The sequence below is a fragment of the Calonectris borealis genome, chromosome Z (genome assembly GCF_964195595.1).
Source record: "Calonectris borealis chromosome Z, bCalBor7.hap1.2, whole genome shotgun sequence".
NCBI classification, from domain to species: domain Eukaryota; kingdom Metazoa; phylum Chordata; class Aves; order Procellariiformes; family Procellariidae; genus Calonectris; species Calonectris borealis.
The window spans coordinates 55,562,176-55,586,141 of record NC_134352.1 but is presented as its reverse complement, the minus strand read 5'-3'; the positions used below and the strand labels follow the sequence as shown (position 1 = coordinate 55,586,141).

At 37.8% G+C, this 23,966-nt stretch overlaps 1 protein-coding gene across 13 annotated transcripts in view; it reads left to right on the top strand.

Annotated features, from left to right (window-relative positions):
* The first annotated feature begins 117 nt into the window (after positions 1-117).
* The window catches only part of KDM4C (lysine demethylase 4C), a 295,696-nt gene continuing 271,847 nt past the window's right edge, over positions 118-23,966 (top strand). Inside the window, exons 1-4 of one of the 13 annotated variants that reach the window (XM_075136777.1) lie at positions 118-353; positions 5,882-6,157; positions 14,092-14,256; positions 21,862-22,037. In XM_075136777.1, coding sequence (XP_074992878.1) covers positions 14,113-14,256; positions 21,862-22,037 — 320 coding nt within the window. In that variant the 5' untranslated portion in view covers positions 118-353; positions 5,882-6,157; positions 14,092-14,112. Of the gene's footprint in view, positions 354-5,881; positions 6,158-14,091; positions 14,257-21,861; positions 22,038-23,365; positions 23,703-23,966 lie in introns of those variants that run through there. The other 12 variants (XM_075136778.1, XM_075136776.1, XM_075136781.1 and 9 more) reach the window with 12 other exon arrangements.

Genomic DNA, 23,966 nt, shown 5'->3' with positions numbered 1-23,966 from the left:
GCCCGCAGCCGCGTGCCCACCGGAAGCACCAGCGGCACCGCCCGCTACTGGCACGTGACGCGGGAGCCGCTCCTTCGTCACGTGTTCTCCCCCCACCCGCCCGCAACCCGCCCGGGCCTCCGCGCTTTCCCCGTGCGTGCGAGGGCTGCGCGCATGCGCAGTCAGCAGCTGTCATCCGCGCAGGGAGCGAGGCGTCCCACAGGCACAGGGAGGAGAAGCCCCGAGGGGACCAGGGAGGCGGCGGCGGCAGGGAGTGGACCGGACCGGACCGGACCGGACCTGCGCTGCCGCCGTTGCCGTTCCTCCTCGCCTTCCTCTGGCTGCGGCTGCCCGCTTAACCCTCTCCCGGACAGGTGCGGGGCGAGCTCCGAGCCGAGCCGGGCCGGGCGGCGGGTTTGCGGGGAGGAGGTGTGGGGCGGCCTGCCAGCTCGGAGGGAGGGCGCGGGGTGTGCGTGGGCCGGGGCCGAGCGGGAGGATAGGGGAGGGCCGGGGCGGACGGGGGGATAACGGCGATGAGGCGGGGCGCTGTGGGGCAGGGCCGGGGGAAACGGGGCCGGGGTCGGGCCGGCTGGGAGCGCGGGGCCGCAGCGGGTCCAGGCGGCGGGGCAGAGGCAGGCGTAGGGGTAGGGTGCGAGGGGCGGAGCGGCCGGAGCGATGCCGCCTGGCAGCCCCCCGCTGCGGTGCCTGAGCGGTCGGGACTCCCCGCGGCCGGAGTGAGTCGGTCCGAGGGCTCCGCGTTGCGAGTAAGTGGATGGCGGCTGGGACCGAGCTGAGGAACCGAAACCGGCAGGTGTCGGGAAAAATAGGTCTCGTGTTCCCGTTTGCGGCCGGCGGTTCTGGGTCAGGGCAGTCGGTGGAAGCGCTCTGGGAGATCCGCCGGTTTCCCCGTGTTCAAAGTGGGTGGACAGAGTAAAAATACAGCGTTACCTTTATCCGTGTCTTTCTGGGCTTTGATGAAATTCTATGGACTTTCCAAAACAGCCTCTTTTTCTTACAAAGTACAGCCGCCTTGATACAGCTCGTTGGTTCCTGCATGTCGTTAAGGCGTTCCTGGAAGTTAACAGTTGTAAAGTGTTAGAAAAAGACTTTGAAGCTGTCTTCTGAGTAAAATACTCAGTTAAGCGCCTGTTCCACGTGTGTCTGTCCTTGGTTATGGTGCTCCACACTTTCAGAGCCAGTTTCGGGATCAGGGCTTTATGCCATGTGATGGTCTTCTATTAATGAGCCTTCTCTCTTCTGCAGTTGATTTTAACTGGCAATCTGAAATGAGAAGTGTATACAAAATATTTTTTATGCTAGGTTAACTGTGTTAGGAAAAATACTAGATGTCTGTATGTTTTTTAAAGATTTATACTAGCTCAGAGTGTAAACAGCATTTATTTTTTATGTTATTAAACGGCAGATTTATGATTCTTAACAGTCTTTTCTGAGACATTAGCAACAGCAGCAACGGAAATTACCTGGTGGCTACTAAACCAGCACTGAAACACTTTCCACAAGAAAGAAACTTACTGGCAGCCTAAGGCAGGCTACCTACAGTGTTTTTTTGTTCACATTCTTAATGAACCAAGAATGTGAAAATTACTGTGGTATAAATTTTTTCTTGGGCTTTACCCTTATTTTTCCTTGAACTGTGATAACTAGCTGATGGTATTGCTTCACAGAAGTACCTTCCAAACACAGGACAATGGAAAACACAAGCATGATTTGCTTTTCAGTACTTGAAATGAGGCTAAACTGAACCACTGCTAGTCATGCTTATCTTACTCTCAATGTCGGTTTGGAGTGGTGCTGATGTTATTGATTCCTGGCAACTGATGGTTTTCTTTTAGCTAAGTGCAGGTATGGATGTGTGTAAGAGCAATTTCCTTTCCTGACCCAGGAAATAATATGTCTCATCCAAATAGGTGGGCATGATTCAATAGAGGTTGGATCAGACTTAGAGCCGATGTATATGAGGGGAAAAAACCTTTAGTCAGTGTTTGTTTTAAAACAATAATAATCTGATTTGGTCTCTGATTTTTTTTTTTAATGGTAAATATGATGAAATAGAAAAAAAATTCAAGTCGTGTAATTTTTAGTCTTTAATTATTGATGAGTATTGAGTACAGAATTTTGTATCTCTTGGCCTGGTTTCTAAACAAATCAGGTAAACAGTTCTGTACCAAATATAAATGCACAATTACCACAGTAATGCATTCAAATCAGAAAATTATGTTGTCAAGTGTGAATTATTAGAATCTTCCTAAGTTTTTATGAACAAGTACAGTAATTATAAAGAAAAAAAATTAGTGATTTCATACCTAACTTTATTAAAAATATTGGATTGAGTAGATTTAGGACTTTCTCAGTTTAATCAGCTCTTGATTGGTCTACTTCTTAATTCTGCAGTTAATTCACTTTGGAATTTTCAATTTTTTCTATAGGTGTCTTTTGCTGGACTGTGTTTCATCAGCATGATGCTGAACAGAATGTGAATGGGGTACATGGTAGTGTCAGTTTTGGTCAAATTTGTTTTATGAAGGTGGTATTTTTATCCTACTACCCCCCAACATAAATAAAAAAATTGGAAGCACATTTTTAGTATGGACGGAGCTTCAAAGAGAGTGTGTTTTATTGTAATTCTGCTAATACAAGACATTTTCAAGTTCTGTGAATGATCATATGAATGGTTCAAAAGATGATGTTCTGAAATATTAAGATTTTAATACTTATCTAGTAAAAAATCTCTGTAGTCACTTGATAGCTTAATATTTCATATCTCAAAATGAACAAGTGATGTGTTGAGTTCCTTTCTTGATTTTTCATTTAGATCCATAGACTGACTCATAAGATATTTTGAAGAAATGCAGTATTTTTTACTTGGAAGATAGTAATTGTTGAGTAATCAAATCGCATAATGAAGGTGTTCATAACAATTTGCTGACCTGAAGTCCAGAGTTACAAACTCTTATTGTAGTTTTGGTATATAAAGAGTTAGGGTGTACTTCAGGTTTCTTAGGTGGCATTGTATATCATAATGCATTCTCTTGTAGGCTTGCATTTTGCTCCAGCTTTATTTTACCTGTTTAAAATTGTGGAGTTATGCATAGCAGGTAAGTTGTTAACTTTGTCTGCGTGAGTAGTCCTACTACAGAGTTATCCAAGCACTCATTTTTATCCTTAATTCTGTTTACATCTAACATTTGTGGAACAGTATATTTGGGACAATATACTTAGGGCAGTATACCTTACAAACTGAGAGCAATATATGTAAACAACAGATTAGAAAAATTGTCAGGATTTTTAATTTAAGGTGTTAAAATTGCAAGAGTTAAAATTCAAAACACATATTCTAGTGAATATTGAAAAAATTTCGGTGTCTAATCAAGTTTCACTTGCTGATTCTCAGACATGACAGGATACTTCATTGACTGTTGCAGATATTATAGGGGAGTTTCACCAACAAAATACGTTCCAGTTCCTTTGTGACATTCCTGCCTGTAAAATGTACAATCACTCGATTGAGGCTGTTGTGGTTTAGCTCAGTAGACCTATGATTTCCTGCTGGGTTTTATCTAATAAAATTAAAATGATAGTTATTAGTGGGTAGCTTGTCTCTAAGAAGACCTAGATAAGTACTCCTATTCATAATAGATGCTGCATGACAAAAATTACTGTGCTGGGTCAGGTTTTGTTTCATTTTCACAGCTTATTTCTTTGCTTAAAACATAATTTATAAATTGCTAAAATGGTAAATGAACCTATGGCTTTAAAGCTGGATAAATTGTTTATAATCATAAACTGTTTTGAAAAAAAGAGGGCAATTTTGATTTAAAACTAAAATTAAAATTGGGGAAATGCGTAGAAGTCTGTAAGCTGAGCTATGAATAAAGACATAGAAATACAAGAGTTTAAGAAAATCGCAAAGTTTTAGGAGTCAAACTCTTCATGTTTGGGTTTGATTTCAGATGGAAGTATTCGGAGTATTTGATTTGAGTAAATGATGACAAATATTTCAAAACTGAGATCAGTAAAATATCTAAAAATTGGACAAATATTAGGTAATAATAGAGGAAAACCTTTTTCTTAACTGATTTGTCACCTTCGGAGTTGTAGGTATGGCTTATGTTTGAGTTGGTGAAACTTCTAAGCTCACAGTATTCTTTTGTTGTCCCTGTGGAAATCTCTTCTGGATTTATTGAGATACAAATCTTTGCAGGTTCCTGCTGTACAAATGTTGGCTATATAATTTACTTTTCATTGAAATTTTTGCATCACAAAGTGATATGACGTGCCAGAGCTGCAAGTTCAACAGAGTCATAATGTTGATTCTTTCTTCTTGCTCCTTTTGTCTTATATTATTGTGAAGTAGAACCATGTAGTTCCCAGATACCAGTTTGTGAGTTCATTTTAAGTGGTCTGCCTCTCGTATTAAATGGTATGCCATTTCGGTGGCCTGTGGTCTGTTTGGAGTGAGGAGGCTTTTGGTCATCATAGAGCAAATGATGTTTTCTCCACTGCTGTAAGCACTGTAGCAGACCACGGAAGCGCAGTATGACTATAATGTGCATGTGCTTTTTGGTCACGTGGTTCACTTTAGAATGCATACTTTCAGTCGTAACAGCAGAAAGACAAGATGTGCATGACTTCCCTGGCCACTAGATATTGGGTCTACGGTAATTTAGAACAAGGTGTAAGGGCAGGGGAATCGCATGACATCTTTGAATTACAAAATCTTTTATGAGAGGGGAAATGCTCACTATGAAGGTTAACAGTAGCTAGACCTTATCACAAGTGCAGAAATATAGTTTCAGGTGTGCTATAAGCAGCTTTAAGGGGGAAAAGTACGACTTTCTGTTTCTCAGGTTATAGAGACTCATTTACAGTTTTTTTTTGTTCTGTCCTTGTTCTGCATCTGGTAAAGGATTTGCTATGTAGTGGTAGTTTGTGAAAAATATTATCACTGTTACTATAGCATATTCCTGAAAAGAATATGTGTATTTTGATGTTAAGGAGTTGTGAAATCCAGGGTATAAGGGTATCTTTTGGGAGGAGATCTGTAAAGGCAGTTAATAATGTGCCATATAGTTAGGGAGGTTTTTTGAGAAATGCATATTGGCTGAAATGACAGACCTGGCAGAACCATTTAGAAGTGCTTAATCAGGAAGCAGTTCACATCCACCACCTGTATCCCGAACAGAATTATAGGCTGCATTAGCAATGAGTATTTTTCTGAACTTTTAGTGTTTGTAAATTAGCTTTTTAAAAACTCAGATCTAGGCCAAACTGCTTTCCGGTCTCTGTGAGAATTACACCCAAATTTGAGAATGTTGTTACACCATTGTGTTAATTCATGGTTTACCTGCATCTCGAATACTGCTTACAGCTTTGGTACCCCTTTCCTCTGACTAAAAGTAATTTGTGGTAACTGGTAAAGATCCAGAAATACGATGCAAGGATGATCAGAAGTATGGAATGGATTTTTTGCAAGGAGACTAGGAGTCTTCAGCGTAGAAAAGAGATGACTGTGGGAGACCGTGATAGAGATCTGTAAGTCATGTGTGGTCTGAAGGTAAATATGAGCAGATAGGTAACTGTTCCCAGTGTGCACATGAGATGTCAAATTAAACTAAAACGTGAAACATTCAAAATGTACAGGAGGAGATATATTACTTAATTCAACAAATATTGTTGATTGTGGAATGCTTTGTCATGAAGTGTTTTGGATATTGAAGGCCTACAAAGGTTCAAAATCATGGGCAAAAAAAACCATCAAAGTCTGCATAATGCAGTAATATCCTCTTTGTCTAAGGATTACTTGATCTGTATGTTGCTGAAGACTGAGATGGTGTTCTGGAAAAGTATAATTATAAGCTACCCCTACACTTATTTTTTCTAGGTATCTGCTGTTAGCAACTGTGGAAACTTGATAGGTCTGACTTGCTATTGCTGTTGCTGAAGGCTGTTACATGCTGCTTCCAACTAGAACTATGGATTTCATACCTGTGCTTTCATTAAAAGGAAAGTAAAAACTCTTGAAACATGGGTTGCAAATAAAAATGAGAAAAATACTTTTTTTTTTCCCCCTTCTTGCCCTTTGTCCCAGATCAATTATTTCATTTTTTGCGTGCTGTGAGCCTGGTGTGGGAGAGCAAAGTCTATGAAATGAATTGAGGTAATTTTTCATTTCAATATTTATGGGTTCAAAATAGGTCATTTTTCTATTTTTTGAAATAATTGCTGTAACGGTAGTATCAAGACATAGAAAAGCAAACTTGAAATGAAGTTCATCAAACTACTTAGAGCTTTATAGTCAAATTGAGATGGTTTTAGGACCTTCAGAATATTATTACCTATGCAGATTCCTGGTTTCTTAAGTTTTTGTAATCAATTAAATACTTTAATACTCCTAATATTTTTAAACTTAATTGATTCTTTCTGATGACTACTGGATGTCTGATGAAAAACAAGACAGACTATTCACATTATAAAGTACTAGCTACCATGTTTTAGGAATCATTCAATAAAAACACTTTACTTATAAAACTTGAGGAAAACTATGATTTTTTTCCACTAACCTCCTATTTGCAGAGTCTGTTCTGCAAAAAAAATAAAAAGCTTGTACAACCAGCTCTGCAAGAGCTGGAAAGGAAACAAGCAGTAGAAAACCAGGTCTTCACCTATAATAATCTAAGCAGCAACTTTATTTACAACATAAGTAAAAACTCCTTAAGCTCATAAATCAGTAATTTATTTTTATCACAGATATGGGTGAAAACTTGCAAGAAAAGAAGAAGGTAAAAATGTGTGTTTTAACCAATTTATCTGTCAGAAGTGATGACCTTCAAAGATTTGTTCTTTTTTCTTCCTGTCTTCCTTCTTTTTCTCATTTACTGGAGCTTGCTTTATGTAATTTGTTTAATTTGGGTTGTTGAGTAAAGGTTGTGGACATTGATATTTTATATATTGAACACACAGAAATAACAAAATAATCTGATCTTCTAAAATATGAACGCACTTATTTTATGACGCAAATATGGCACAAATGGCCTATAGTTATTTAGCGCTTTTCCATGTTAGCTAATCATTTTGTGTATAGCAGAGCAGACGTAGGAGGCTGTGTTTTTTTGCTTTTCTTGTTCAGGGGCCAAAGAGGGCAGCATTTGGCAGTCCAGAGATGCCTCCCAAAAAGCATCTTTGGAAGAACAATTGTGTCAAGTCTTGTGTAGTTAAAGCCTTGTGTAGTGTAAAGTTTTGGTTCCCTGCTGGTGAGGGGTGGAACTCAAAGTACTGGTTAGTTAATTTTACAATGGAAGCAAAAAGAAGTGGATAGCCTTCAGAGGAGATCTGACAGCTTAGTATTAAGGCAGGGAGAGAATACTGTAATACTGAAGTTGTTTTCACGTAGTGAAGACTGCAGGTTTTTGTGCATTTTAACCAACTGCAAATTAATGTGCTGTTTTGCTGGTGTGTTTCATTCTGGTTTAATAGAGTATCTTCTAGTTGTGTGAATCAGTGCCTTGCTTGTAATTTGATTAAACACAATTGCTAGTTTGGATTTCTATATTAGGTGTCAAATAAATGAAACTTGGAAGATGTTTTCCAATTCTGGGGATAATATATTCTGTGTTCTTGTGAGGGTATGGAGGATTCTGCATGGAAGGATGGTGTTTGACAGATAACTCTTTTCCACCAATAAATTATATTTAGTGTCCTGACAGCTTTAACAATATAGTAAGGTGTAAGCATTACAAAAAGCAGTCCACTCTTTTGACAGGGGAGGCTGGAAATTGTAGCTGCCTGGTACTAATTTGGGTAGTTTTCCTTTTCTTAGGATATAGAAGAAAAAATCCTGTAGATTCTGTACTTACCAAACAATCATGCAGAATAAAGTGTGTGATCAAGCATGTAATATGGTACACTTCTGTTCTGTAGATGTAGGTAATTAACTCTTCCCATATCCAGCCTTAGTTACTAATGTCAAAGCATGCAGAAAGTTATTCTTTTCTTTCTTCATCTGTTCTGTTTTTTTTCTTTTGCATTGGCAGCCCTTGAGAAGTTTGTTTGTAGTCTTTTGTAGTCTTGTATCACCTCTTTGTTCTGGTAGTTAATGTACATATCAGAGTATCAAGGTTGTTATGTTTGTACAAGCTATGCAGTTTAAATATTACAGGATTTGTTTAAAAAGCACTTCCCTCTGTCATCATAACTGGTGAAATTCATTTGCATCTTGGATTACGTAAATACTGGTAGCGTTAATGAGACTGCATCTTGTTGTGAGTATATGAGCTTTTCTAGTGTTGTACTTTGACATTTTGAATTAGGTTCATTAGGTTTCTTAGGCCACATACTGACATTGATGTGGATGATTAAACTTCACTGACCTCACGTTTCCACTTCTGTAGTACTAAGACAAATGTAGCATTAATATATTCCTGGCTGATGATTTGAAGGTCTTTTGACAAGGCCTGAAAATGGCTATAAACTTTTAAAATGGAGGATCAGATTCCTTAACCCAGCTATTGGCTCTTTAGCTGGCAACTTTGCACAAGTTACATGCTTGCATTTTATCTAAATTTTGCGCTGTTTAATCAGACATGTTTCAAGACATAGGCAAACTACTTGGTCACCAAGAAATTCACGCTTTATGGACAGGCTTGCAATTTATTGGATCAGGCTCATAGCTTGAGCTTGTTTGGCTAAAGCTTTCCCATGATTAGCTAAAAAGCTTCTTTCTTTCAGTGTTACGCATAGTCCTAGTGCATGCTAATTTGAGTGGAGTATGTCTTCTCATTTATTCACATTACCATCTGCTTTACTAGAGAGTCATGGGCAACCTTGTCAACGAGCAGTACAGTCTTGCAAGGGATACAGAAAATGGCTGATTACAGTGTTAATATTAGGGATTTAAAATAACTGTAAAAAATCCCTGTATATATATTACTTGTCTTTCTGTTCTATAATGTGCTGCCCTTGTTTCTGTAACTTTATATTTACTAATGTCTTGCATATTTTCATTGTGTAAATAATGTAGTAAATAAAAACTCTGGAAGTTTTATTTCTCAGCTTGTACAGCTCTGTAATATCACAAAATAGGTAGTTATGTATACACCTAAGTGGAATAGTTACGACAGTGATAGTATGATTGCAGTGCAGATTTTACTTTAGAATGGCATCTTAGTGGTTATGTTCTTGTCTGCAAAAGAACCTCTGAAGGCCTCTTAATTGTTATACTGGACTATATTTTATGCTCTCTTGTTTTAATGATTTGGTAGGGTATAACTAAATTTTTGCCTGTGAGAAAAGGAGCAAAAGCAGGTATTGGTGGAAGAAAGTATGTAGGACTCTTGAATTCCACAAAGTCCTTGAGAGAATTATAAACTGTGTTAGAAGTTAATAGAATTGAATCGGAATGCCAACATTTTCTGGATGGTTTGTAGCATAGCTTTGGTTTTTGTGGTAAATTTAAACCATGTAACTCAGTACTGGTGCTTACTGTTTTAGATTGGCATTTGTAATGACTGTTACTGCAATAATAAAATTGTGAAATGAATTTAAGAAGTCTCAGCTGATAGATCATAGCTGTAAAGGTGTTAAATTACTAAGAAATCATAAAATGAGTAGTATTGTCTAATAAGAAGTATATGAACTTCTAGCATAACAAGTACTGCATAGCCTTTAAGATTTGCCTCCTAAACTACAGAGGTTATATAGTAGAATCTGCTCAAGGAGTGTTCTTACAAACATTGTGCTTATCAAAGAGCTGTTTTACCCAGTAAATTAATGAGAAGATGCCTTTTACTGAGGAAGAAGGGTAACAGAGGAGCATGGATTGGACTGCTTATTTCCACCAAAAGTAACAGAGCTGGCTGATCTGTGTGGTCATTGGATAGGAAACTGGACCCTAAGATGCATGGAAGCAGGTAGAAAAAAGATCCTGTGAAAGAAAGGATTTGTATTTTTCATGCTCCAGTGAAGGTGGGTAAAAATTCCACCTTTCCGATACTATACATGTCTTCATGAGTAGTTGAAAGTTATTAATGCTGCTTGTGATATAGATTCAAGTTCATCACAGTACAATTCAGTTATATGCTTGAGCTTTGTCTTAGTTCCAGCAAATCAGTTATCTTTCAGACTTATACCCTTTCACCTTAGACAAATTTAATTCCAAAACTTACGAAAGACAGAGCCTCAGGTTTGTAGGAACACATACAGGCACTGTGCTTGCGTATGTTTTGTGCCCATAGACAAAACTATGATAAGAAGGTTGGTATTAGATTTCCTTTTGAAACTGGCTTTCTATATGAATGGTTTCATTTAATACATTTACATAGAAACTGATTAAGCTAATTGGTAAATCAATTTACATAAATGCTTTTGGAAATGGGCTTCATCTGTGAGGTAGTGGAAGGTGATATAGGTGATGTCTGGCATTGTGCACATGTAAGAGTTGGCAGAATTATATTAATTCGTAACTGTAACTTTGGCTTTGTGTATTTAGCTGTGCAGCTGCAGTGGTTAGCTTCCAGCAGGAGGTAGGAATAGCTCAGAATCAGAGAACTGTGGAGGTTGGAAGGGACCTGTGAAGATCTTCTGGTCTAATCTCCCTGCACAAAGCAGGCTCAGCTGCAATGGATTGCTCAGGCAGTGTTGAACTGTGGATGGGCACTCCACAACCTCTCTGGGCAACCTGTTCCAGTATTTGATCACCTTCGTGCTAAGTTTTTTGCTATGTTTAAGCAGAATTTCTTGTATTTTGGTTTGTGCCCATTGACACTTATGCTGACACTGGGGACCACTGGGAAGAGTCTGGCTCTGTCTTCTTTATATCCGCACAAGGATAAGAGCACAGAATTACAGGCTCGCTGATGTTGGAAGGGACCTCTTGAGAACATGTAGCCCAACCCCACTACTCAAGGAGGGTCAGCTAGAGCAGGTTGTTCAGCACCGTGTCTGGTTGGGCTTTGAGTATCTCCAAGTGTGGAGACTCCGCAACCTCTCTGAGCTACCTCTTCCAGTGTTTGATTACCCTCACAGTGAGAAGGTGTTTCCTGATGTTCAGACGGCATTTCCTGTGTTTCAGTTTGTGCCCATTGCCATTTGTCTTGTCACTGAGCATCATTGAAAAAAGCCTGTCTCCCTCTTCTTCACTCCATCCCATTAGATGTTTATACACACAGAGAAGAGCCTTCTCTTCTCTAGGCTGAACCAACCCAGCGCTCTCAGCTTTCCTTCATGAGAGAGATGCTCCAGTCCCTTCATAATCTTGCTGGCCTTTTGCTGGACTCTCTTCCAGTAGCTGTGTATCTCTCTTGTACTGGGGAGCCCAGAACTGGGCACAGCACTCCAGGTGTGGCCTCCACAGTGCTAAATAAAAGGGGAGGATCACCTCCCTTGACCTGCTGGCAGCATTCCTCCTGATGCAGCCCAGGACACCATTAGCCACCTTTGCTGCACGGGCACATTGCTGGCTTGTGTTCAACTTGGTGTTGCCCAAAACTCTCAAAGGCCTTTTCTGCAAAGCTGCTTTCCAGCCTGCCAGCCCCCAGCAGGTACCCCGTATGCCTGGGGGTTTTGCTCCCCAGATGCAGCACTTTGCTTTTCTCCTTGTTGAGCTTCATGAGGTTCCTGTCAGCCCATTTCTCCAGCCTGTCAAGGTCCCTCTGGATGGCAGCATGACCCGCTGGCGTATCAGCCGATCCTCCCAGTTTTGTATTGTCTACAAATACCACATTGATTTAAGCAAAAATAGTTGCTCTGATCGGGCTTAGATAAAATTATATCTGAGAGATGTTGAAGTAGTGAGACAACAATTCAGTTATTGGTTAACTGAACATAATTCCAACTATCGGTTGTTGCAACATGCCCCCCCCTCCCCATTAAAGTTAGTGCTTTAGGAATGCTTGACTTGGTTTGGGAATGCTGGACTTGATACTAGGCATGTAAGTGGATAAAACACACTTCTGAGAAGTTCCTCTCTATCCACTAAAAGAAAGAATATTAGTGATGTAAAAGACGAATTCATAAGTGGATGCTGAAGTCATTTGCTTAAAAAAAAAAACCAACCAAACAAACCAAAAAACCACCCAAAACAAACTAAAGAATGAATCAACTCTTCTCGCTCTCTTTGCCCACTCTTCCCTCCTCCTCCGCCCCGCAGAGCCCAGCAAAACTGCACTGACAATGTTGGAGAATACTGGAAGAGTTGAGGGAAGGATGTTAATCTGTATGCTATGATGAGATAACTACTGACCGCTGGGTATCTTGTATACAGCCAATGGAGTGGACTGAAAGGTGTAAAATGATAAATAATGAAGGACTATTAAACTTCTTCCCAGTGAAGAAATAGCAAATAGAGAGTTTGTTTTTTGGAGGTTGGAGGTGTGTGTATGTATGTGTATATGTGTATTTCACTGATGTATGTACTTATTTAGTACATCTAAAGGTGAAAGCCTAAAAGCTGATTTTGTACAGAGAAATCAAATATCCTGCTTGATTATATTTCCGGTGTCATTTTACTGTCAGTGAAGCATTATAAATAGAAAGCACTGTCTATTGCACTTTGCAATGAAGGAAAGCATAGCTTCACCTTTGGTCATAAATCCCAAGTTTCATTTTCCTGGGACTGGTCATAGTAGTAAGATTATATGTAGAACTTTAATGGATGGGAATAAATGAAGGGCGTATTATATACAAGCCAGCTGTTTACTGCTGAGGGAAGTTATCCCATTTGTACATTTTGAGGTGTGTTTGCCCATATCCACTTGATAATTTAAATGCAAAAATACCCCCAAATTAAAGTGGTACTGATTTTCAGAATGGGAGAGTTGCAGAAATCTAGTTAATTTCTGTTGAAACAGGGATGGAAATTAGTGTGGGGAGGGGAATAGGATGTTGCTGAAGGTGGGAGTGTGGAAAAAGAAATCTAATTAAGTGCTAAGAATGGAGAGTGGTGTGCTGGGCGAAGTGGGGAGGAAAAATGAGAAGAAAAATAAGGACACAAAAAGCAGGCTAAATGTTGGTATACCAGTAGGAGAGTGAAACATGGGAAGACCTAAAGACATCTTCCACATACAGCTTTCTTGTGCAGCGATTCATACCAGGCTAGAAGGGACATGAAGCTAATGAAATTAATGGCTAATACACTGACATACAAGCAAAACTTATGGTGACAGTGTTTGGCATAAAAAACATGGTTGCATGCATTTTTCAGATGGAGAAAATGAGGAATGAGTTAAATTACATGCTCAGGAAAGCAAAATCACTGAAAAGCTAGTCACAGTTGGGTTATTTGTATTCTGGGATGAGATTTTTTTGTAAGATTAACGAAGAATTTTGTGAACAATAGATGGCACATAGTGATGTATAGTTGGAAATTGCAGCACCTGCTGAAGCTAAAATATATGTGTCAGTTGCCTAAAGATCAGTCCTTTCATGAGTACTGTATCTTGGTATGAAACAGAAATATGATACTGTTTTTAGCCATCCTCAATGTAGAAATGGAAAGAAGAGGAAACGCTGATTGTCTTTATGTGTATCACTTGCATGCTTTATTTCTGTTGATGAGGTTTCAGAGAATGAGGGGTAATATAGTCCTGTTGTTAAATGCTGATGTGAAAGTTAGGAAATCCAGGTGCTCTTTCTCTGTTTGCTGTGTGAGTGGGAAGTGAGCAATCGGTTTTCTCCATATACTGAATGAGAGTAGTGATATTTTATCAAATGTGTGGATTTGTTGCTCTAGATAGTGCCTATGAAGTGTAAATCTGTAGACAGAGAAATGCAGCAACCTGCAGATGGATCAACACAGGAAGATGCTAGTATGATGTTAAAGGTTAACTTGAGAAAATGTGCTGTAAAAACAGAGGTATGGACTGGTCTGTATAAATGTCAGTCATGATACTGTTCATGCAGGGTAAGGGCTAAGTATTCTTAAATGAGTAAGGAGAAAAAGTAAACATTTGTTTTGTGCCTTTTATACTAGCATGGGCAGAGGATTTCAGAAGCTTTTTTCCTGTTTGAAACACGTATGTTGAATCTCAGAACTTGTTTTACAGATTATTCTCTTCAGTGTATGTTATTTTTTTTTCTGTTTTTTTTTTTTTTTTAAAGCTGGATTGAACGCGAACCACAATGGCCGCTGTCATCTCAGATAGTCCTCCAAACCCAAGCTGCAAAATCATGACTTTTAGGCCTTCGATGGATGAATTCAGGGAGTTCAACAAATACTTAGCATACATGGAATCACAAGGTGCTCATAGGGCTGGAGTCGCAAAGGTAAAACTTATAATGTAGAAGGAAAATTGTTCCTAATACCTGTTTTCCCAATATTTGTATTTTGCTGATTGCAAAACTGAACTTTTTAGTATTTCACATTTTTTCCAGATGATTTTCAACGTGTAGATACTGATCTGTTACTGGTTTAAGAAAGAACTTTTTGGTATCTCTGACGTTTCATGCAAACTAATGAAGATGCTGTATACTGTTTTCTCTCTAACCGTCAATTGTTTCCATATTTCAGTAGCAAAATATGATCTCTTCTTAAGGCAGGTTTAAACTAGTTTTTGGCAAATCAGAACAAATAGGGAGTTCATAGTATAAATTGGAAACTCCTGTTCTACCAGATGTTGAACTTGGTGTTTTAGGGTTGTGTGTAACTTTACTAGAGCAAATAATCCTACTACAGTCAATGGGTGTATGCATGAAGATAGTGAGGCAGTGTTTGAATAGAAATAGTTTTCTTTTAATGGTGATCGTGTTATCTTTTTGTTAATGAGAATTGGAGGTGAGGTAACTACCATTGCATTGCCCTTTGAACAATGGTATATCCAGGACCTTACAGCAGGTGTTCCTCCCCTAACGGAGAGTGATTGTCAGAGATTAAGTTTGATGTAATTTAGTGTTACATCATATAAGTATTCATGCCATATCTGTTTTGCCACTTTTCAAACCGTTAGGAAACGGTGCAGGTCTAGAAATCCTAGCTTAGTTATTCTAAGTAGTTAGCGGGAATAGCTGTCTTCATCACTGAAAGCTAATGTTGCAAAGTTAAGACATTTAAAAATTGAGAGAAGAGAAACAAAACCTGCAATTCTTGGTTTCCCCGTGCCCACTCCCTCCTCTCTGCTTCCTGTAAAACAAAGCAAAACTGAACCCCTCACACTTTGAAAACCGTGTAGTTTATTTGCTTTCTGATTTCTGAGGGTAGAGTACATATAGGTCACATTTTTCAAACTTTTCTCTGCAAACAGGAGTAGAAATGTGATAAATAGACAACAGAGGAAAGCCTGAGCTGAATTTTTCACATAGTCAACTATATTTTGGAACCTATTTGTTTGTGTGGGCATGAGCTATTGCAGTCCTCTTGTCTTGAACAGTAAACTTAACAGCAAATTCATCATAGTGACATCTGTTGATCAACAGATTTACGCCATTAACATGTATGTAAGCAGGAGATTCTAGCTATATATCATTCTGGGGATTATGTACATGGACTCAACATTAAAAAAAATTCTTATTTTCATATTGTTTAAGTAAATAGCTTTATTTCAACTGTTGGTAGTTTCTAATCCTGTTTCATGAGGATCTAGCCAAAGAAATAGGAAATGCCTTATGACCAGCCACTGAGATGATACTGATTTTCTTCTATTTCAGTTTGTTTATTCATATATAATGTGCTTGCTTTCTTTGGTATGTTGTGTATAAACCAGGTATGCATAAATGGTACTCCTTGCTTTCTCTGGCTATGTAAGGAAGCTATTACATAAGCCAGAATTATGTTTGAAAAAAAAAAACAAAAAATGAACTAGTCTTGTTTAAAAAGAAGAATATCTGTGATATGCTCTTTATCATGGCTATGTCTGTCGTAGACGGCAACTAATCTTTTCATTCAATAGTATTCAAAACCAGAAGCTTCTTAATTTGGGGGAAAATAAAAAGAAGTATCTTATATTTAATTTTCCTTTAAAAATTGTATATCTGTTTACCTCTTTGACAATTCTTAGGAGGTGTATCATCAAATGTGATACTATAATGCTTAAAAAGCCTATGCAAACTTCTGTTCTTATTTCTGAGACATTCATAATAAATAAGAGCTTCAGTTACTCTCCGTCAGTTTTTTTTTGTGCTGCTTCACTTCTTTTCTGTCAGGGATTGAAGCAGCTGGGACCGCTGGTCAGTGGCTTCCTGATACATGGTGTTAAGTGCTCCTCTGAGGCTGTTGGTGTACTTGAGATTAACTGTGGGACTAAAATATGTCATGGTTTGAGCTCAGTGTACTAGTTATTTGTGTGTGTGAACTTTAGGATATCTGGAAAAGGAGACTTTTCCATGTCTTGGCATTCTTGGTTGCAAAATTTCAGCCAGTAGGAACTGTAAAAAGATAATGAATTTGTCTTATTGGAAATATTCTTCAGATTTTTTTGAGACATGAATATGGCTTTAGTCATTGTTCTGTTTTGATTCCTTATCTTGATTCTGGTTCTGGTTCCTTTCCTGCCATCCAGCAATTAAACCTCTATGTGCAGCCAGTGTAGGAAGAAAGGGCAGAGCCATTGAGGATGTCCTGAGGAGGGCAAAGGACATAGTAACATTAGGAAAGAATGTGAAAGAAAAGAATGTGAAACAGTTGTGCCTTTATTGTGTAATTTAAAATTTCTGTAATATTGCCGTCATCCTCATATCCTTACTCCTTGTGCTGCTCTGCTCTCTCTCTCTCTTTAGTGAACTCTTTAAGGAGGTATCTTTATGAAGATTCTGGATAGACATAATTTTCTCCAGTAATCAAGGATGAGATTAATTCTTGCATATATGAAACGTGTATGATCTGAATATTCACTTGTTACTGAAAGGTGACAAAATATCAATAAAATATACTAATGCTGTCATTTTAAAAAGAGTGGCACTGTAAATATGGAAACTTTTGTTTCTTGTAAACTTTGTTTTGAAGTTGAGACACCTGAAAGGAACATTGTATTGGGCCAAAGTAGTGGTTATCTTTTTATCTTTTTAGGTTAGGCACATGAATATGTGAAACTGACTTTTTAAAAATACTAGATGCAACAGTGATATCTACCAGGTGTTTCAGTATTTTGAAGAGTATAATGCAGATGTTGGCTGTGTAATGGATGCAGTCGTATACTGTATTTAATTTACTTTAACACTAATCTAGTAAAAAATCAATCTGTAAAATGGTGATCATGGCAACAGAAGAACAGAGGTTAGGGTGTGGTCTTTTCTTCTTCACCATGGTGTAATGCTGCAAGATGTAGATTAGAATCCCATAACTGAGTTGAAAATGAGTGGGGAGTCCATTCTAGTAATTTACAATCAAAGTACTTCAGAGATATGACAGCTTTCAGGATTAGTATGAGAAGCAGTTAAGACTACTAGTTAAAACTGTTTAACGTGTATTAATTTTTAAATTTTCAAGCAACATTTTATATAATTTTTTTTAAAAATGTAATTAAATACAAATTGAAACCACTTTCTTTCCTGATGAGATCATGAGCTGCTTCCTTAGGGATTAATCTTTCAGTGTTATTGTCATTATCAAACTGTAGCTATTTATTTTGTAGTTTTATCTGGACTACATGACTTTTTTCCAAAAAGGAAATGATACTTTTTTCTGGCTCTCTCATTAACATCATTTTTCAATGAGATGATTATTAGATCTCATTATCAGGTAGTGGGGGATGGAAGAAATTGGCTACAAATTACTGTTCTCTCAGATTGCGCACATGCATGCAATTAAGAGAAACTGGAAATTAGTGGAGTCTTAAAAATAATTCCAAGATTTGATTTACAGAGGTTGTTGCTCTTCTCATAGCACGTGGAGTTTCATGTGTTTCTATTGAAGTCACTAAAACTGAACACATCCGATAAGGGCAGAATTTGGCCATGTAGTCAGGGATTTGTGATGTTTTGCATAGTATAATTTGGCTTGTTTGAAGTTAATATCCCAGTGCTTATATGATTGAAAATGTGTGTGTCTCCATTTTTTTGGCCATACACCTAGGATTTAATTCCCATTCCATCTACCACATATCAAAACCATTTGGGAAGCTCTTCTCCATGTACAGATTGTTAAAATGTGATAGTCCCAGGAGCACAAAAAATATTTTTATGTATCTGTGTTTATATGCTTGTGGGATATCTGCTGACCTGGGTTTACAGAACAGCTGGAATAATGTCTATGATACAAGAAAGCATAACAAAACCTTTTAAAAATGATTAATTAGTCACGTTTCAGTTGTACTGTGACTGAGGAAGGGCCCTTCTAACCATACTGTGTAGGTTTGTTTTCCCCTTCTTCTGCTTGATACTAGAATAGCAGTTAAATCATCTCTAGTTGTTTTCAGCCTGTTGGTTAATTGCTACATATTACTCAGTTGTCTTGAGACTTTTTATATTCTGATTTTCACTATTTTTTGATACACCTAAAAAAAAAAAAATATATATATAAAATAAACCAACTAAGTATTTTTAAAACAAATCTTACCAAGTCAATAATTCATACTGCAAAAGTTTAAGGGACGTTTTCTGAGTTTTGGAAATTGGATTTAAAATAACAAGAATAAAATATTTTTTCCTGTTTTGATAGTAATATAAAATGAACTTACAGAGGACCTAACTTGTATTAAGTCTAGGATATACTGACTCAAGTATGAATGCAAAGAGAATAAAGACTACCAGAGGAGCGATATGTGTATGCAGAAACAGTAATTTAACCTCTAAACAGAGGTCATAAGCAGGGTAGGTGTACCCAACACTTTAGGTTAAATGTGAAAGTGTAAGGGGAGAAGACCTCTTACCTGTGCAGAAGAATATGTGTATGTAAATGGGGATAAAATGTCTATAAGGCTTGCACATATTGTTGGGAGTGGGGGGGAGTGCGGGGAATAAAATGTTAAAAAAAGGGGAAAAAAGATCCTAATACTATGCCTGAAACAAATGATTAAGGTACTAGACAAACAACACTAAACCATTTCCAGAGCAGATAATATACTGGGGCATCCCTGGAGCAAATTGGCTACAAAATTTGCGTTAGGCTTTTTGAAGTCTGGAATGAGCTTTAGGCATAGATAACGTATTTTAGTCTTACTGTTACAGAGGATCCTATACTTAAAAAGGAAAACAAGGAATGAAAGCAATAGAACAAATGAAAAAGAAGGCACCCTGATAGATTAATTGCTCTTTACTTGAATAAGAAGTGTTTTGGAGACTCAGACTGCATTTATATAGAGCGAAATACTTAAATTCATTTGCAGTTGCATTGGCAAGTAGAAAGGTAATTTTGGAACATGATATTGAAAATAGATGTTGGCAAGTACAAGAAAAACAACTTTCAGAAGAGTTGGGGCAGAAGTAGCTACATTGAAATGGTAGCCAGTGCCATTCAGAATCAAATGTAGAACAGCAGATTACCAGTATATGAAAGAGGATTTCACAGAAATTTATGCGTTGATAGCACTCCGAAATAACCTGAGTTGTACTAATGTGCAGCCTTCATGGAGGAGATTGAGTGGTATAGCTAAGACATCGCTATCTAAAACTGAATGTATATCACACTAAGTAACACTAGATAGTGTTAATATGCTTAGGATGTTTGAGATATATACAGATATGTAAATGAGAAAGCCTTACCTTAGGTTTTTCCTTTTTTATATTTGAGCATTGAACAGCTTAGCTGATGAATTCAATCTAGGTTGCTTCCATGGGTTAAACTTAATTTGCCTGAAGAGGCAGTAGCCTTGAAGAGGTTATTTTTACTAAAGGGAATGTGAAGAGGCTTCAGTGGGACAGATCAGTGGTAAAAACTCAGAGACCTAGTCATTATTTCCAACTCTATACTGACTAGCTGTGTGTCGCTTTGGACATGATATTTTAACATCTCCAGTCCTTGCCCTGACCTTTGTTAGAAAACGCAAATTCTTTGGGGCAGGTACTCTATTTTTATTTTCTTTTAAAATGATGCTTAGCATATCAGTCCCGACAGAATTCACTTCTCTGAACAGTACTCTTAATTACAAGAATAATAAGCATGCCGCAGTTAGCTGGAAGGGGGTATTTTGGACCTGTATTCACAAAAATATTTTTATTGCTGAAAACACACTGACCTTGAATTAAATAAGATAATGCAAATTTTGCTTTTCAGTATTCATATATTTGAGCCAAACCTACAAGTTCATGCTTAATAATCATGAAAATGGAAATCTCTGTGCACATATTTGATTTCTATGCATATATTCTGAATGCATGACTTCTCTGCTTCCAAACCAACATTTTGTATTTTGTTGATGTGCATATAATTTAAGATTTGTGTGAAAGAGATAAGTAGGAATCACAAGATGATTCGGTTATTTTTTTTTCTCTAAAAGCAAAGAACACTGAAACTTGCTAAGTAGTCCCTGTACAACTGAAGTCCCATGGAAACTGAGAAGGAAAAAAGGAAAAGAGGGAGTTGCATCTGTGTAAAAATTGGATAAAAACGCCTGTTTATGTTTAAAATAAAAACATTAGGTATGGAAGTATGTTACTATCTGACGACTTTTCTTCAGCTTGATGTTTCTGTTTTGGTGTGTGCTTGCTCGCATGAATAGTCTTGATCGGATTTCTTTGAAGGATAGACTATTTGAATACATTAGTATTACAATTTGCCCATTTGTGATTGCTTTCCAAAGGTAGCAAATGATCTCAGGATCTAGCTGTATGATTTTTTAGAATTTTTTTTTTTTCTCGGAGTGATGTAATAGCGAAATTTCTAATGGACAATATTGTGTGGAATCCTGAAATGCTTGTCAGAAGAATAGCCTAGCTAGCCTAGTGTAAAGGCTACCTCTAAGATGTGAATTAATTATTCAAGTAACGTAATTTGTATGTGGTAGATGCATGTTAGTGAAAGCCATCCTACTTTGTTGTATGTTACTTTAAAAGTTTCCAAGCCAATGCTTTTGAAAATTTGATTTGACTACCATGGAAAAGAATGAATATAGTGAGTGGATCAAAGAACATATTGTTGAGTCTTTGGGCAGGTAAAAGTTCAAAACCAAAACAAAAACATGTATTAAAATGTCTATTGCTGTGTTTTAAAACTGTTGCGATTTCAAATCTAGAGAGTTTTCTGTTTTCAGATAAAATAATATATGCAAGGAATGTTCAAAATTACACAGCCTATTAAAGAACACTGATATGACTGTAGGCTTCTTTGAAATTCCTAATGACTTTATTGCTAACGCTTTAGAATCTGCTGAGATGTTTCCGTAGACTTTGGGTAATTCTGTGGTTTTTGAAATAAAAGTGTTAACTTTAAATTAATGCAGACTCTTGCTGTATTAGAGTTGTACCCTGCAGTTTTCTAGGGAGTAAGTTAAACAGACTCTAAAATCTAAAGCTCTCTAAAATAGCCGTATTTTTTTCATTTTTCAGTAAGAAATAATATATTCATACTGTTTACACCCAAATAACATTTGGACAGGGGACTGTCAATCTTTTGTATGAATTTTTTTTTTTTTTTTTATATTGAGGATAACAATTTTATATCATGGAGTACGAAGTGTTTGTGAATTGTAAGACTTTCTGATTATAAAATATTTGTCTGTTCTGTTATTGTACATGTGTATGTATGCATAGTTGCACATGATTGAATTGCTGTAGATTAGTGAGCTGCTGCTTGAGAATTGAAGTAATACTATGCCCATTTTGAATTGGTTTCTGCATTATCTAGGAGCACTTACATGGTCAGTTAGTTATTGTGAAACAGCTGGTAAGCAAGCATTCATTTGATCATGTGGGCATGTTTGACTGGTTCTTTTGATTTTTCCGGAATGTTTTGAATTGGTATTGCAACTGTTGATGTCCTGTTTTTTATTTCTGAATTTAAAGGTTGTCCCACCGAAGGAGTGGAAGCCAAGAAAGCATTATAATGATATTGAAGATTTGGTGATTCCTGCGCCAATTCAGCAGATGGTTACTGGCCAGTCAGGGCTCTTCACACAGTACAACATTCAGAAAAAGCCAATGACAGTGAAGGATTTCAAGCAGCTGGCCAACAGTGACAAGTAGGTATATGGGGGGTCTTGCTTAGAAAGACAAATATTTACTTGTTCCCGTATTGTGGTTTCTTTGAATTGTGCTAGGCAGCTGGTGATTTTTTCACTTACTCGGTAGAGGTTTTCCTGTCTTCTAAGTTGTGGAAGGGTACCACAATATGAATCTTGTTTGTGTTTCTGTTGTTGAAAGCATCTGGTACCATGGCAGCAAGAAAGCATCTGAAAAATCTGAGACATGATGCTTTCTGTCTACCTTTTTTTCTTTCTGTTCTAACAAATGCTTATGTTGAAAACAATGAAGATGATACAGACTTATATCTGAGTTTTATTTTGAGTACACTTATTAATGTTTAATATTTAATTCTCTTTTTTTGGCCTAGATACTGGAATGGCCTATCATGTAATTCTGGAAAAAAACCAACATCTTTTTTAACTCACTCAGAAGGTTTTGCGTTAATCTAAGAGAACTCAACTGCACCTAACAAGTGTCTGTATTCTGGTTATGGCAAGATGAATATTGAGGGAGGGGAAAAAAAGTCTATGAAGGGCTAGGCACTATTAAAAAGTTTCAAATTGGTGGGCATTCTAAGAAGAGGGAAGTGAGAGAAAGAATTCTTTCTCATTTCTTTTGGCCACATAAAAAGAATAAATTCTACTTCAGTATTTCCTCAAAACTGACTGGAAATAAGTTTCTGGAAGCTGAGTCAAAGGCTCTTAGAGAGAAAAGATACTTGAATATAATGAAGGAAGATAACACTGCCCTAGTTTGAAGGAAAGTTTCTCTCATAAGTTAATTTAAGAAATTAAGAGGCAAGAAGAGAAGCTGTTATCAAGATCAGGAAAAACTAGGACATGAAAAGCTTTTAAAGAGGCACCTCAGCAAATGTTCCATGATGACCGGAACATGAGCCGGCAGTGTGCCCAGGTGGCCAAGAGGGCCAACGGCATCCTGGCCTGTATCAGAAATAGCGTGGCCAGCAGGAGCAGGGAGGTGATCGTGCCCCTCTACTCGGCACTGGTGAGGCCGCACCTCGAATACTGTGTTCAGTTTTGGGCCCCTCACTACAAGAAGGACATGGAGGTGCTGGAGCGTGTCCAGAGGAGGGCAACGAAGCTGGTGAAGGGCCTGGAGCACAAGTCTTATGAGGAGCGGCTGAGGGAACTGGGGTTGTTTAGTCTGGAGAAGAGGAGGCTGAGGGGAGACCTCATCGTGCTCTACAACTACCTGAAAGGAGGTTGTAGCGAGGTGGGTGTTGGTCTCTTCTCCCAAGTAACAAGCGATAGGACGAGAGGAAATGGCCTCAAGTTGTGCCAGGGGAGGTTTAGATTGGATATTAGGAAAAATTTCTTTATTGAAAGAGTGGTGAGGCCTTGGAACAGGCTGCCCAGGGAAGTGGTGGAGTCACCATCCCTGGAAGTATTTAAAAGATGTGTAGATGTGGCGCTTAGGGACATGGTTTAGTGGGCATGGTGGTGTTGGGTTGACGGTTGGACGTGATGATCTTAGAGGTCTTTTCCAATCTTAATGATTCTATTCTATGACTCTAAGATCCATGCCTTTGTAAAAGTGCAAAACTGATCTCCGTTTTTTCAATTAAAAAGGATCGGTATGTTTCTGCCTATATATTACTTGTGAAAAATTGAGGTTATCACACTCACGATTGTCTTCCTCTGGTAAGTGGGAATGGGAACCTGTTTTGTAGTTCTTAAAATTATTTTTTCAGTAACTGTTAGAGGGGAAAATAAAATTTAAAACCTGTATGGTATCTGATGTCATTTTCTATGATACCTGTTCATATATGTTTAAAGTTACATTTGATTAACCCATGATAAAATGAGAAACACTGATTTCTTAAAGTAGTTTGATACTGCAAAAATATTGTGAAGATTTTAATATGCGTCATGATGTTAATTAAATTTATTATATTCTTTATCATG